Here is a 16,908-nt window from a genome sequence, read left to right on the forward strand (position 1 = left end):
TTAATTTGTACATAAATGATACAGGAAATAATTTGAAGGGAGATATTCAGTTTGTTGATAATGCAAAGTTGGGTATGGTTAATCAAGGTAATGTACCAAGCTTGCAGGATGATTTGAATAGGCTGACAGTATGGGCAAAACATAATGGATGTCAGTTTAATGTGGAAAAGTGTGTAGTTATGTATATTGGGATACAAAGATTACAAGCTATGTACCACATTGAGGGAACTGTACTCCAGGAAATTGATGAAGCCAGAGATTTGGAGGTAGTATTAGATAGAGAGTTGAAGTTTAGAAGCACATTGTTCAAGTAGCCAGGGTAGTCACAGGATTACTTGGTTATTGAAGAATACATTAACAAATGGAGATAAGGGAGTTATCTTTCCTCTTTATAAAGCCTTGATACAACCACATCTGGATTACTGTGCTCAAGTCTGATTTCTTGGGGATTAGGAAGTGGTGGAAAGAATCCAGAGGTGAGTGGTGTGTGGAATTCTCCCTATGAAGATAGATTAAGGGATTTTTGATTGCAAAAATTGGTTGATGGGCAAAAAAGCGAGGAATATGACAGAAACATTTAAGTTACTTAAATGTAGCAGAACAAGCAGTCATCTCTGGAAATTGGATAAGAGTGTGATTAGCAAGGGCTTGAGGACTAGATTCTTTGCTTGGAGAGTGGTGAATGAATAGAATGGGTCACCAGTCATTGGTAAGTGCTTTGTCTGTTACCCTCTCTACTGGCTGTGGTGGATGAAATAGTGATACCAAATTGCACTTCTTATCAATGTTATTCAATAGGTGTTAGAGAATCGTATCCAGATTTTGCTGGACGTCTATAGACGTCAATGGCTGGTTGGGGTGTTAATTGTTTCAAAGATAGGTATGATAGATATTGAGTTGATAGTTTAGGTCTCCCATGATGAATGAGTCTTAGGACTACATGGAGATGCCTGTGCAATAGTAATAATAATAATCTTGCTTTAAACCTATACTCGAGTGTAAGGAGAAGTGTGACCAATTTTGTATGGAAATCAACAATAAAAAATTAATTAAAAATTAATAATAATATATTAAAATTAATGATAATTAATTATTAATAGGTAGGAACATACATGACATCAGCTGAAGGTCAAATATTTCAACTGTTTATGCACAGTTTTTAATGAAAATGGTGAAATAAAATATGGAAATAGGCAACAGAATAAGCAAAGCTGGCATGGTGGGAAACCATTTGAAGAAATTTATATGGAAGAAGAAAGAAATTAGTCAGAACACTAAAGTAGCGGTATACAAGACAGTGTTCCAACTAATTTTGACTTATGAATCTGAGAGTTGGATTAGAGATAAAACACTTGATTAACAACTATAGACCACAGATTAGAGAAAAATTAGGAGAGTAAGCAGATCTCATCAGTAGCTAGATCACAATAAAAATGAAGATATTAGGAAGAACTTGACATTGTTAACATTCAAGAATGTGTGAGCAGAGCTAATGTGATATAATATGATTACGTAAATAGAATAAGAAGTAAAGGTCTTGATTCTTTCATGTCAGAGAAACAACCCAAAAGAAAACAAACAATCTACATTAAGAATAAGAAGTAAAGGTCTTGATTCTTTCATGTCAGAGAAACAACCCAAAAGAAAACAAACAATCTACATTAATTGATATAGTTAGTGGTGCCTTAGAACAGTGGTCCCAAACTCAAATTGCATGCGGGCCGACTGCACGATGTGAAAGCAACTGACAGGCCAGAATTTTTTTTTTAACAAAATGAGAGTGAATATATATATATATATATATATATACATACACACACACATACAGTGATACCCTGAAGTTACATGGTAGGTGGGACCAACAAAAAGCACGTAAGTCGAATTCGCGTAACTCTGGATATAATTTTGCATGTAATTTATATATACAAACATACAAAATATTAGTTAATTGGGAATAAAGGTTTACAAAATCACGTATTTTTTTTTAAGAAATATAAACATAATTGTAATTTTTCGTACATAAAAAAAAAAAGAAAGTTATTTCGTTGTTGATGGTTTCATAAAATCTAATAGATTCGTCTGATGGCATAATGTCTTTTTCTTGTCACGCAAAATTTCTTCATAGCAAGCCAATGATTTTTTTATTCCTTGCCTTGTGGCTACAATTCGTTCCTCGTTAGAATCTATGTCCTCCAAAATCTATAAACCGTTCTTAATTAAACTGAGACCTTCTGTTAATTTTGCAATTGTCATGTGCTTTTCTGGTAGAACTGGATCTGAGGGTTCAGTCTCTTCAGTAGCGCTTTGCTCATGCATTTCTATGAGCTCGTCGATTGTAAGCTCCTTGTTATGTGAGTCTAACAGCTCGCTGACAACTTCTTCTATAGCCTCAGCAACTTGATTAGTTTCTGGCAACATTTCCATTTCGCATTTAAAAAAAAGGATGGACAAAGTTTTTTCCAGATACCAAGTTTTTTTGGAAAATTTCATCCCAAGAATCTCCGATAATCCTTACAGCATCTAAAACATTAAACTGTTTCCAAAACCTTTTAACAGACAGGTGCTCATTTTGCCTCATAGCTTCATTCAGACTTGCAAACGAACGGCGTGTGTAGTACGCTTTGAATGCTTTGATAACTCCTTGGTCCATCGGTTGAAGTAAGCTGGTATTTGGAGGCAAGAAAACAACTTTTACACGTGGATCAAAATCAATTAAAGTTGCAGGAGGATGACCAGGTGCATTATCAATATTGAGCATAACTTTAAACGGAATTTTTTTAAACTGGCAATTATGTTCAACTTCAGGTATGAAGTGGTGACCAAACCAGTCTTCAAAAATAGAAGCTGTCACCCAAGCTTTAGAATTTGACTTCCAAATCACTGGCAAGCCAGCTTTAGATTTTTTTTTTCAGAGCTCTTGGATTTTCGGAGCGATAAATTAAGAGAGGTTTTAACTTTCAATCACCAGCTGCATTTCCACCAAGCATTACTGTCAACCGGTCTTTGGAAGCCTTAAAGCCAGGAAACGTTTTTTTCTTCACGTGCGATGAAAGTTCTCTTAGGCATCTTTTTCCAGAACAAGCCAGTCTTGTCTGCATTAAATATGGTTTGACTGCTATAGCTACCTTCCTCGATGATAGCCTTAAGTGTCTCAAGAAAAGAAGATGTAGCCTCTTTATCAGCGCTTGCTGCCTCTCTGTGATGCTGTGCCAGTTACAGCGATTTTTAAATCAGTTGAATCAACCATTACTGGCCACGAAATTTTCTTCTTTGGCCGCTTCTCCAGCTTCTACTTTTAGCCTCTCAAAAATCAGCTTGGCTTGGCTACATATTGTCATTTGATCAACTGGACAATTTTTTACTCCCACTTGATTATCACACCATTTAAGCATCATTTCCATCTTGAAGTCCAATCATTGACTTCAAGCATAATTCGTAATCCCATGACGTTTACGAATTATGCTTGAAGTCAATGATTGGACATTTTTCACAGCAGCGAGAATTCTTTCTTTATCTTTTATGATTGTTCTTACTGTGGATTCCTGTAGATCAAACTTCTTTGATAGCTCACAAATTTTCATTCTGCCTTCAAAATCCTTAATAATGTTGAGTTTTGTTTCCAAAGTCAATGTTTTTCTTTTCTTTCTAGCTGTAGAAGAATCGGACTTGCTTCTTTTGGACGACATTATTATTTTTTATGTGATAAAATTTTTATCAAGAACATAACATTAAACAGTCGCAAGGTTTATGGAGACCGTGTGAAACACATCAGTGCTTGTTCACAGCATGTGCTACAATGGCGAATGTGGCCGGCGCCAGAAAGATATGACTAGTGGTGAGGCGTGAAGAGGGATGGGAATACGTACATATAAGAAACCGCATAACTCCGGATTCGCGTAAGTCGGGGTGTGACTGTGTATATATATATATATTGAACCGTACTTACTCCTAATGTATGGATACCCCTTTATAATTATGAAACCCTTTTATAACCTTTATAACTTGAGAATAAATAATGACAACTTTTATTTATTAAATTTTTCTTCGACACGTACAGAAAAAATACATGTTTGTATGTAAATAATTATAAACGTCTTTATTTCTTACAGCAACTTGACACTTGATAGAAAAATTACTAGAAACTATCTTCATCACGGATCGTAGATGCTCATCGGTCAATTGGGTTCTTTTCTTAGACTTATTAATTTTTAACTGCGAAAAAAACTGTTCACATATAAATGTACTCCTAAATAAAACGATTATTCTTATTGCAAAAATTCGTAACCGAGGGATTTATCTTTTGACAAATACGAATAAAAGTTAATTAAATCTGTATCTTCAAATCTTTGAATAAGATTTATACCACACTTAAATTAATTAGCTCCATTTGTAGATTTTCTGGTGCGTTATTCATTGTCGTTTTTAATGGTAATGAAAATAATGTAAAATCGGACTCCAAATCATTAAAATCTTTCTTCAAATTCTTGTTGTAATAATGCTATTTTTCTTGCACATTCTTGAGATTTTTCATATGAAATAATAGGGCAGGATTTAAGATGTAGGAAATGTATGAAATTTTTTGATTCCAGTTGTGTTTCCCATAATTACAGTTTAACTTTAAAAGCTTTAATACAAGCATACATGTCAGTGATAAGTTTCTTTCCTTGCAGCTCTTTATTGAGAATATTTAAATGACCAGTTAAGTCAACAGAAATGCTAAATCTGTTATCCATGTATCATTACGTAGCTCATCGATGGTTTTATTGTTTTGTGTCATGAAAATTTTAATTTCACACCTCACCTCACCTCATTATAATAAATCATTTCTCCGTACTCACTTTCAATTTCTTCAAGCAATGCAACAAATTCTCGATGATTTGGAGCTCATCCACGGATAAAGTTTACTGTTTTAGTTACTGTTTCCATAACATTATCCATCTGCAAACTTTTGGCACAAAGTGCTTCTTGATGAATAATGTAATGTATAATGCAAAATTTATTCTGAAATTTTTCTTCTTTCACTATATTTCTTAATTTTGCTGCTATTCCATTTTTTTTACCAACCATAGCAGCTGCACCATCACTTGCAAATCCAACCATTTTATCCCAACTTAATTTATATTTATCTATTACAGTTTTTATTTCAGAAAAAATATCCTGTGCACCAGTTTTTCCTTTCATAGGAATTATTTCCAGTAATTCCTCAATTACTTCAAATTCATCGGTAACACCTCATACGAAAGCGACAAGTTGTGCTATATCTGTGATGTCAGTACTCCCATCAACTGCTATTGAGAATGCTGCAAAATCTATACTTTTTTCTTTTAACTGTCATCGTAAATCACTAGCGATTTCGTTAATTATACATTTCATTACTGTGTTGGCTGACAAACTAATATTTTTAAATAATTGTTGTTTGTCAGGACAAAGAAGTTCAGCAGACTTAATCAAACAATTTTTAAGGAATTCGCCAGCAGTAAATGGTTTCGCTCATTTTGCAACGATGTGCGTGAGAGCAAAACTTGCGTGAACTGTTGCTTCACTGGATTTATTTGCTTTAGTAAAAAAAAATTTTGTTGTCGTTGTAAGCCAGATTTCAGAAACTGTAACTTTTCTTCCCTCAATTTGCCTTCTAACATTTCGAATTTTTCTTCATAATTCGTTTCGTAATGGCGACGTAAATTGTATTCTTTTGGAACTGATATTCCCTTATTACAAATAAAACATGCCATTTTATTGCATAGAACACCACAAAAGTATATAATTTCCCATTTATCTTGAAAAACACGTCCTTCTTCGTTCACTTTTCTTTTACTCTTTGTTAAAGACATGGCTTGCAGTTTAATCTCTTAATTAAAATCACTATTATAATTTTATTTACAACTTTAATTCAACAAGATGAATTTTCATATGAAAGCAACACTCAAAAGTTATGCACAATTCTAAACAATAGGTATTGATATAATGTAGATCTCACAACAAGCACAAATAAACAGGTTTTATAAGCCATACGTTAGTTTGTCTCCATCTATATTGCAATATGAACTGCGCAGCTGTGCATCGGAAACACCAGAATACTGAAGCGCCACCAACTTCGGCTGGCAAACTAAGTTTACTGATTGTAAATTGTAGATATGGACTGAGCTTATGTGCGTATAAGCTCAGTCCATATCTCTATGTCTCTAAAACTATAAGCACTGTATTTAAAACAAATACATAATTGAAATGTATGTGTGAAATTGCTTCGGGGGGGGGGATGCGACTCGCTAGTTTGAGACCACTGCCTTAGAAGATCAAAATATCTGACTACTTTGGATATGACAAATAATGGATTAATTTGGAAGAAAGCTGTTGCTAGGAAGTTAATCAATGTAAATCATGTGATGCTGTTATTGTATATTGTGTGCTCCTTGGGGATACATATCAAATCTTAACAAAATTTCTGTTTACTATCACCACCTGAATTGTAATTTAGGTTGTAGTAATTTATTATTTTTACAACCTAATATATACTATATACTTTTGAATGGATTTTATGTAAATATATTTTTACTTGCTTAGCAATAGTATTTAGTTAGTAATTTTTTCATATTAAGTAATATGGATCTCTCACTTTTGAAGGCCATACTTGTGCATTTATCTTTGAGGATGTTTGTGTAAGGTTTTTTGCCTCTTATTGCAGTATTAAATTGTATAATTTCATAGTATATTTATCATGCTGTATTTCTATTGTTATGAAAACCGTAACATTGAAAACTGATATTTCATAGGGCTTCAACATTAAAAGTGTTCAGTCTGAAGGTTTCAAGTTAAATGTATGGGATATTGGTGGTCAGAGAAAAATTAGACCCTATTGGAGAAATTATTTTGAGAATACAGATGTTTTGGTGAGTTTTCTTCCTTTTTATCTTTAATCATTGTAAAATCAGTAACTGGCTGTACTGCACAGAAATTTTACCTGAGCATACATCAGCAATAGTCAATGTATGCATCAGTTATTCTTGTGTCCACTTTTCTTTCGAAATAGATGGAGAACTTAAGATTATAGGATGTACATAGGATTATAACATTTCACAATAGAAGCATAGGAGGTAATTTTTAGGAGAGAAGAGTGGGTGAGAGTTTTTAGTGTCTTAAATATATTTTTTTTAATAACTTGCACACACCACTTGAATAAGAATAAACTGAACACTTTTAGAAAAAAACAAGTAGAAAATGGATTGCACTTTCTATAGACTTATGTAGTCTGCAGACCTATTTAGCAATCAGTGGATAATTTGATATCCTATTTAATCCAATATAGATTCCATTCCCTCCCTCCCTCTCTCTCTCTCTCTCTGAAATATAGTTTTTCATGCTTGTCAATTCACATTTCAAAATGTTTAATATTTAATTTCAATACAAAGTGTTCTGACAATTTAATTTTAATTCAAAGTTTAGTAATTACTAAAAAAGTTTAAATAATTACTAAATAAATTACTATAAAGTAATTACTAAATATCAATTTAGTAATTACTCTGAAAAAAAAAACTTATTTTTTTCTCTCTATCCTTTTGTTTTTATTACTTAAAATAGCCAAGTTGATTCTAAGTTTGTTTTCATTTTCAACTGAATATTGTTAGGTCAAACTGATATATACCAGGCTACTTATATAGCTGAAACTGTTTTCTATACTTTTAATTTCAGTTTATGGTTAATTCGATATCCTGTAACATGTAATTGGATATTTTATCATTAACCTTCCTATAAGAGTAAACCTGAAACAGTACTGTTAAAGGAATATTTTTGTATTTGTATTCCTTTAACGTATTCTAAATTAACTGTTTTATAGGTATTCATAGTACTGTATATTCATATTATAGGTATGCTTATTGATTGTAAAAAATAAAACATTTTGTGTTAATAAGTTGCTGTTTATTGTAATAGCATGTTATTATTATGCATTATTATATCAAATTCACTATGGAAATTGAAAAAGACAAATTACCCTTTTTAGACATTATTCTCATCCACTCACCATCAGAATACAAATACAAAACCATTCCTTTAAGAGTACTGTTTCAGGTTTACTCTATAGGAAGGTTAGTGATAAAATATCCACTTACATGTTACAGGATATCGAATTAACCATAAATTGAAATTAAAAGTATAGAAAACAGTGTTTCAGCTATATAAGTAGCCTGGTATACATCAGTTTTACCTAACAATATTCATTTGAAAACGAAAACAAACTTGGAATCAACTTGGCTATTTTAAGTAATAAAAACAAAAGGATAGAGAGAAAAAAAATAAAAGTATTTTTTTCAGAGTAATTACTAAATTTTAAATCAGGTAATTTAACAACTTCAGTTTATATAAAACCCCACTTTTACTGGACAATACATTTTTCAACAATCTGTACATCATCATCCTCAAAAGACAGGAATCATTAAATGTTTAATTCGATGAGCTAGAACTATTTGGCATTATATTTAAGTAATAAGTATTACTTGTTGTGTTTACGTGTAAATCATTTATGATAAAACTATGGTATTGTAATTTAATTAACTATATTTGTTCATTTTAAATTTAAAAATTTTATATTTTAAATGCTGAGATTTAACTAATATTTTTTTTTTTTTAATTTCTGAAAACAATTCTAATTTGATATAGGAAAAAACTTGTATTTTGTCTACTAACTCATATCAATTTCTGGAGAAACTGATGTGAGTTAGAGAATGTTAAGATTTATTGAAAGGGAGAGACAGAGAGAGAGAGAGGGAGGGAGAAATTGTTGTTTGATCATATTTATCCAATGTCTTCTATTCTTGAGAGACACTTGTGACATTAAATTAAGAATTTTAAACACGTTAACGCAAGAATATTTTAATGTTTGCCAAATATTTCAGTCTGAAACTAACAGACTATCCTCAGTGGCTTGTTCTAAATCACTTAGGGAATTGAAACAACGTAGATCCGAATATAAATTAAATAATACTTTAATAGATATTTCCGATATTTCGGCAATGTCTCATTGCCATTTTCTAAAGGAACTTACAAAAGGCAGGAGCACAACAGGCCCTAACAATACAGTAACTGGAAATGAAGATGTGAAGCTATCTTTCTCCTAGAAGTCCTGATTGGTGCCCTCTGGCGGGCTAAGTAGGCGTTCTTGGCCGTTGGGCTGAAGGTCTGCTGATGTATGCCTCCCAAATTTGGGGCAGTCGCATACAACTAAATTTGTTGAGGTTTGGAGAGTTTCTTAGGGCAGAGGCTGATTCCATAAATAATCTTTCGAATTTATATTTGCTCCGGTGTATTATTTTTGCTTTCTTCCACCGTATTCTGTGGCGAGTATCCAGAGCATGGTCTGCAAGACCAGAATGGCTATATTTGTAAAACCGGATGTGGTCCTTGTGTTCAGAAATTCTGATATTCGCTGTCCTGCCTGTTTGGCCAAAGTACGACAGTTTACAACTGCAAGGGACCTGGTATACACCAGGTAGGTCTAGGGGAAGTGGTTGGTCTTTGGTAGAGCGGATAAGGGATGCCAATTTTCTGTAAGGCCTGTAACAGGAGGTGAGGTCATGTTTTTTTAGACCTCACTTCATTTCCAGTTACTGTATTGTTAGGGCCTGTTGTGCTCCTGCCTTTTGTAAGTTCCTTTAGAAAATGGCAATGAGACATTGCCAAAATATCGGAAATATCTATTAAAGTATTATTTAATTTATATTATTTAATTTATATTCGGATCCACGTTGTTTCAATTCCCTAAGTGATTTAGAAATGCATAACCAACGTATAAGCCTATCTACAAGAACCTCAGTGGCTTGATAGGAATAATTTTTACAAGATGGAATACAAACAATTGATCATTCAAAAGTAGAATGAGCCACGTGATGTTACATTGCTAAGCACTAAAGAGAAGTAAATTTCATCAGAGTGATGAATAAATTATAGGTATTAATTCACCATTTCATATAACAATCTTAATTTATAAATTCAATTAAAGATAACATTAGACTAATGTAAGAATTAAAAGTCTCAATTAAAAAAAAAATTTTTTATTGTGTTATCTGGATTAAATTTTCCCATATTTTTGACAAGGATATACAGTCATTTCGATTCAAATTAGGGCATTGAAGTAAGGTCTCAGCACTCTCTTTGAATAGCCGTTCGAATTTATAGCAACATCTGTGCAGAAGGCTAGTCTTGGACCAGATAATGTTTTGACTTGTCTCTATCCCGTGCTGCGCCAATCCAGACTTATCGGATTTGTTGTGAAGAATGTATGATTGATGTTCTTGCATTCTTTTTTCTATAGAGCGTCCAGTTTGTCCAAAGTACGACGGATTGCAGTTACAAGGAACTTGATATACACCAGGCAGAGACATAGTTGAGCGTTTATCTTTAGAAGAGGGGAAATAGGTATTTTGTTAATAGAGATATAAATGGCTGTTGAATTATATTTCTTCAGAATTCTTGAAATTGGTTCTGAATCCCGGAAATATATGGAATTGGAACTCGACGTATTCATTCTTTGTTGTTCTGGATTGAATTGTAGGAATCGAACAGATGTGTAGTTTTTTCAGAGAAGCCATTTAATTTCATGTGATGTTTGATAGTTGAAAGTTCTTTCTGTAATTCATGGGGAGTTGAGCAATTAGTTCTAGCTCGTCGAATTAAACATTTTATGATTCCTGTTTTTTTGGTAAGGATGATGTTTGAGAATTTAACGTCTATTAAAAGTGGGTTTTCTGTAAACTGTTGTCAGAATACTTGAAGGTGAGCGGATGAGGAGGATGTCTAAAAAGGATAACTTGTTGTCTTTTTCAATCTCCATGGTAAACTTAATACGAAGACATAAGGAATTGATTTTGGCTAAAAAGGAAGGTAAGGAATCTGTTGTGAGGCCACACTGAAAAGATGTCGTCCATATCTCTCACCTAAAAGGTTGGCTAAGGGATTATAGATGAAAACAGGACGTCTTCCAGATGTTCCTAATAAAAGTTGGCTAAAGCAGTTGGAAGTGGACTTCCCATGACCGTTCCTTCCACTTGGTTGTAGAATTTGTTTTGACACAAAAAAATATCCAGAGTAGATCATGAAATCGAATAATTTTACGATATCTTGATGGAAGATATCAGTAAGTAATTGTAAAGTATCTTTGAGAGGTACATTAGCATATAGAGATTCTACATCGAAGCTCACCATAAGATCAGTAGGTTGTAATGATATATTTTTTAATTTATTTAAGAAATCCGAAGAGTTTTTCAAAGAAGAGCGTGATTTGCCTATATGTGATTTCAATAATTTCACTAAATATTTGGCTATGCAATAAGTAGGTGAATCAATACAATCAACTATAGGAATTTCTACTTTTGAATGATCAATTGTTTGTATTCCACCTTGTAAAAACTGTTCCTATCAAGCCACTGAGGATAGTCTGTTAGTTTCAGACTGAAATATTTGGCAAACATTAAAATATTCTTGTGTTAACGTGTTTATAATTCTTTATCCAACGTCTGTGTGTATGTATATTGTAGGCAACTGTTAAATAACAGTGAAAGCACAGAATAAATCCATCAGAAGAAAAGACAGTTTTGTGTGCAACTGAATTTGTTTAATATATTCAGCCTGTCTTGCACATATTGATGCTCATTACTTGCGAGATACATCCTGCCATGAGCAATGCACCAAGTGTAACACAATATTTTTTAACATTTACAACATTCTATAAATTAGCTGTCGAAAAGTTAAGTGGATTAATGAAAATACAATTTCTGATTCTAATATGTCAAAGATGTAGAAATACTTTATTAATAATAAAAGTTTGCAGTTTTCATAATGCATCATTCTGTGATACAAAAAAATGGACAAAAATGTTTCTGAAATAAGTGACTGTTCTGGTTACTGAATTCTTCTGCTGTCTTATTATTTATATTTTGGATTCTAGTGATCTTCAAAATGCTAGTAAAATTTTTGCTTGCAGTTCCTTTTGGAGAATATTGGGAAAAATATTTTTTATAACTGCACCATATGTTCATTTTCCTGTTTGAAAGCCACAGAGCAGTTGAGAAAAACAAATCAGGAAACTGCGCTGCAGTAGACATTAGAGCGCTAAAAATAGCTCATTGTTTACATCCTAATTTGTTTCTGGTGCAAAATCATTATCTTACTTGTATGTGTTAGTTCATTTGTCGTGTCACAGTCAAGTAACTTGGCTTCATAGAAACCTATTTAAATTTAGATAATTTAATTAGGTATTTAATTCTATAGTTTAGTGTGCTGTGCCTGTAAATTGCATGTGTTCTCTGGCTCAAGTTTCTGGAGGAAAAACCTTGCTACCTCCATATGAGACCAACTAACTTGTTTTCAGTTGGGAACCCCCTTATAAAGGTTCTTTGCATCCTAGATAGGATTTAAATCCAGTTCTTTCCAGCCAAAGCGTATTGTTGGTACTGATTGAGCTATGGAGGTTCCTCACATTTCCTTTCTGCCATATGTGAATAATTCAAATATGTTAGAAGGGAAATGTGGCTTGATAAGGTCCAGGGTCTCTGTCAGTGGGTTGGTCATATCAAGCTACATTTCTCATTCTGATATACTTAATTATTCACCATTTTTTCAAGTTGCTTTTCATAGAAAGTTAAAATATATAAACAACTAAATAGGATATCAGTAGATTCCCCTCTCCCTCTCTTAGCCAATTTCTGTGTAGAATTTCTAGAAAATCAGGTACTCAATATAGCATGAATAAACCAACAATTTGGCTACACTATGTAGATAATGCACATGGTTGGGCCTTGTGGATCAGACACATTAGATACCTTTTTAGTGCACTTAAACAGCCAACATCTATTAAAAGAAAGGATCCAAAAATACATTATGCTATAGAAAATAAACTAACAACTGTCTCTCCTTCCTAGATACATTAGTTACATGACTACCATATGGTTCATTATCCTTTTTTGTTTATAAGAAACACACAGTAGAAGGTACTTATATAAGCAATCCTACCATCACCAATCCCAGCAGCAGTATGGCATACTCAAAGCACTTATATACAGAGCCAGAGCTACTTCTTCAATGCCACAGTCCTTACTACTGAACTTAGGTACCTTCACAACACTTTTTTAGCCAGTGGCTACAAACCTTTCAAAAATACTTCTCATCCTGCAACTGACACACAAGGGGATCACAGCAAACCAATTTTATCCTTTATATTCAAAGGACATCAGAAAAGACAGTTATTTGCAAATATTATATCTATACCATGCTCCAATTAGCACCCTTCATCTATTAAAGTTGATGGCCTATTCTCTGGACTTTCCTTCACACAGAATTAAATGGAAAAAAACATTGTACCATATTAGTCACTAGTGGTCTGAGAGACTATTTTTAGAATCAAAAAATAAAAAATCAGTAAACAAATAATTCATGCCGAAACTAATGATACATCACCAGTGTGGAATAATGAGCAACTCAAAGAGATACAGAATACAAGGCAAATGAAACAATCTGTTAGCCAAAAGCAATAAGTGCTCTGCATTGGGAGGATCATATCAAATCAATAATATATCATTCTAATTTAAAATGGGAGAGTGTTTTATATTTAAAACTGCTTCTATGGAGAAGGTAAGCATCATCCCAGAGGATACTGTATGGTCTCTAATAAAGTACTGAACAAGACCAGATTTTTGAGGTTTAAGGTATTCAATATAGTACTGATGTTCGCTAATCCTTTTTTCAAGAGAATGGCTTATGTATGTTCAAAGTATTGCATTCACTAGGATTAGTGAATTAGAAAAATTAGAAATAGAAAAAAGGATTAATGAACATCAGTACTACATTGAATACCTTAAACCTCAAAAGTCTGGTCTTGTTCAGTACTGTATTAGAGACCAAACAGTATCCTCTGGGATGATGCTTACCTTCTCCATAGAAACAGTTTTAAATATAAAGCACTCTCCCATTTTAAATTGGAATGATATAGTATTGATTTGATATGATCCTCCCAATGCATAGCACTTATTGTTTTTGGCTAACAGATTGTTTCATTTGCCTTGTATTCTGTATCTCTTTGAATTGCTTATTATTCCACACTGGTGATGTACCATTAGTTTCGGCATGAATTATTTGTTTGCTGATTTTTTGTATATTGTGTGTAGCATGTTTCAGACTCAGTTACAGCGTCACAGGTTCAATTAAAACTAGGAAGAAAACAATAGTATTACATAAATTCTACATCAAAGGGAAACTTTTGTAGTTATCATCAGTGGTGAAGCAGTCCTCTAATCTCAACAAATATAGCTGCTTTATTTACCCCAAATTTGGGAGTATTAAGACTATACTAATGGGTAGGCTAGTTATTCCTTAAGTGCATTAATGTTTTTACATGCATAGAAGAAAAAGGAGGAATGATGGTTGCATTTGGGCAGGATATCATTCCTGAATGATATCCTGCCCAAATAAAATACCTCCAGGAAAGGGGCGACAGGATTTTGGACAGACAAGAACTATTAATATCTGTCTTGAAGAACATAGATTAGATCAAAGAACACAATAGTACTACATAAAAGATATGGCTAAGAAACTATTTATATGGTTAGCATCAGCCTTGAATCAGTCCTCTAATCTCAACAGATGTGGCTGCATTAATTTACTCAAAAGTTGGGGCAATTCAGACCATCTTAATTTCAATGGATATAGGCTACTTATATATTCATTCTTAGATGATGCTATACTAGGATGTTAATACTCTTTTATCAATTACTACACAGTCTTGCCATAAATGCTGTTACAACTTCCACATGCTCCCATGCTGCTCAAAGAATTGTGCAAGCCCGATTCCGTAAGTGGCACTGTGCACAGCCAACATTTACATGTTTATCAGTACAGAAAGAGTTGTTTAGCTGTCCTGGTTAACATGCAGTTGGGGGACATTATGAGAACCGTGTAGTTGTAATAGCACTTCACAAGGTTGGAATGCAGTCACCTGTTATTTGTTATTTTCAACACACTGAAAACACTCGGAATCAGTAGGATGTTTTTGTATCAGACTATTTACTGTTATAACAATAGAGAAGACATATTTGACTATCAAAGAACAGGTCAACCATACTGCATTAGAATGCAATAGCTTGTCAGGGCTGTGAAGGCATGCACCTGAGGGTGAGAGCCTATCGTCATTCTACTGGACACTTCCTATGCTGCAGAGGGTGATAAAATCAAACCTACTTCTCCGGCAGTATGAACAACAGACACAGAAATATTTTCTTTACAGATGAGAAGATTTTCACCATCGAATAGTCATTCAACTGCCGAAACAATCTGGTTATATGCTGCTAATGCACCCAGGATTCAGAGAGGTCATCACCCCCACATCGATGATGGTTTGGTAGAGGTGACATATCACGGGTATCCAAGTTGCATTTCTACTAGAATTGCAACTTGGCGATATGTGTATCACTTGCGGCTTTCAGCACATTTCATTTACAATACATATCGTTGTTCATACTGCCGGAGAAGTACCTTTTGATTTTATCACCCTCTGCAGTATAAATTGTGAATGCAATAAAAGTATCCAGTAGAGTGACGATAGGCTCTCACCCTCAGTGATATACATATCACAAAGCGATATGTGTATCACTTGCTGGAACCTGTGGTACAGCCCCTGAACAACACCATTTTTCACAGTAGGCAGTTGACCTTCCAGCATGACTCAGCCCCTGCACGCAAGGTGAGGACCACACAATAGTGGTTAGAGACAAATGTGTCAGACTACATATCACTATCTGATTGGCCATCTGGAAGTCCTGATCTGAATCCATTGGACTTCAAATTGTGCTCAGAGCTTGAGAGAGTAGCATGCAAGAAACGACACCCTGGTATCACCAGTCTAAAGGTGGATTTGGAACAAGCAGGCAGCATTTCTGTTGGATGTTGTGTATGATGCCATTGATATGTGGCCTCACAGACCTCAGGAGTGCATGAAGGCAAAAGAGGACATTTCGAACATTGAGTGCTGCTATATGCAGACTTTAGGGTGGCACTCAACTGTCAAATGTGTGTAATGCGTGTAATATGCCCAAAATGGGATAGTTAGTATACGGCATCAAAATAGGGATGGGACATTTTGGCTTTTGCAATTCATGTATACTAATGCCAGAAGTATTAGGAACAAGAAGGAAGAATTTTTGGCCTTGGTTGGCACTTCCAGACCACAGGTTATTGGCATTACTGAAACATGGCTGACAGAAGATGACACAGTTAGTGGGATTGAATGTGAGGAGTATGGTGTGTTCAGGAGTGACAGGGAGAATAAAATGGGAGAGGAGTGTTATCGATGATAGCTGATGAGCTACAGCCAAGGAGAATAGAAGTGGAACTGCAGGGTAGAGAAAAGGGCACATTTGAGGCTATTTGGTGTGAGATTGAAACTAGCAGAACAAAATATACAGTTGGGTGCTGCTATAGACCAGGTGATGGAATAGATGGTGGAGATAGTATGCATAAGCAAATAGAAGAAATGAGTGGAAGGAGGGTAATTATGGGAGATTTCAACTAGAGTAACATTGATTGGAAGGAGGAGAGGACACATGGAAGGAAGGAATTGGATTTTATGCGGTTATTAAGGGATAACTATCTGCGACAGCATGTAATGGAAAATACTAGGGGTCAGAGAGTGCTTGACCTAGTAATTGCATCTGAGGATTTGGCTGTAACGAATATGACCACATTGCCACCAATTGGTGAGAGTGATCATAGGGTCTTGATTTGGGAGGTGGCTAAAGGTGTGGAATTTACAATTAAGACAGGGTACATGTGGAATTATTGGGCTGGTAAGTATGACAAGCTTAGGAGTTTGATTAGTTCAGTGCCATGGCATGTACAACTGCAAGGGCTAGAAATTGATAGTGCATGGGA

At 34.2% G+C, this 16,908-nt stretch overlaps 1 protein-coding gene across 2 annotated transcripts in view; it reads left to right on the forward strand.

Annotated features, from left to right (window-relative positions):
- Nucleotides 1–16,908, forward strand: part of LOC150099399 (ADP-ribosylation factor-like protein 3) — a 114,992-nt gene that overhangs the window by 52,859 nt on the left and 45,225 nt on the right. For both annotated transcript variants that reach the window (XM_090403816.1, XM_090403817.1), the window contains exon 3: nt 6,771–6,887. In XM_090403816.1, coding sequence (XP_090259942.1) covers nt 6,771–6,887 — 117 coding nt within the window. The remainder of the gene's footprint in view (nt 1–6,770; nt 6,888–16,908) is intronic.

Source organism: Typopeltis vanoorti, chromosome 14, assembly GCF_054136105.1.
Source record: "Typopeltis vanoorti isolate ZY-2024b chromosome 14, IOZ_Tvanoo_1.0, whole genome shotgun sequence".
Taxonomy (NCBI): Eukaryota; Metazoa; Arthropoda; class Arachnida; order Uropygi; family Thelyphonidae; genus Typopeltis; species Typopeltis vanoorti.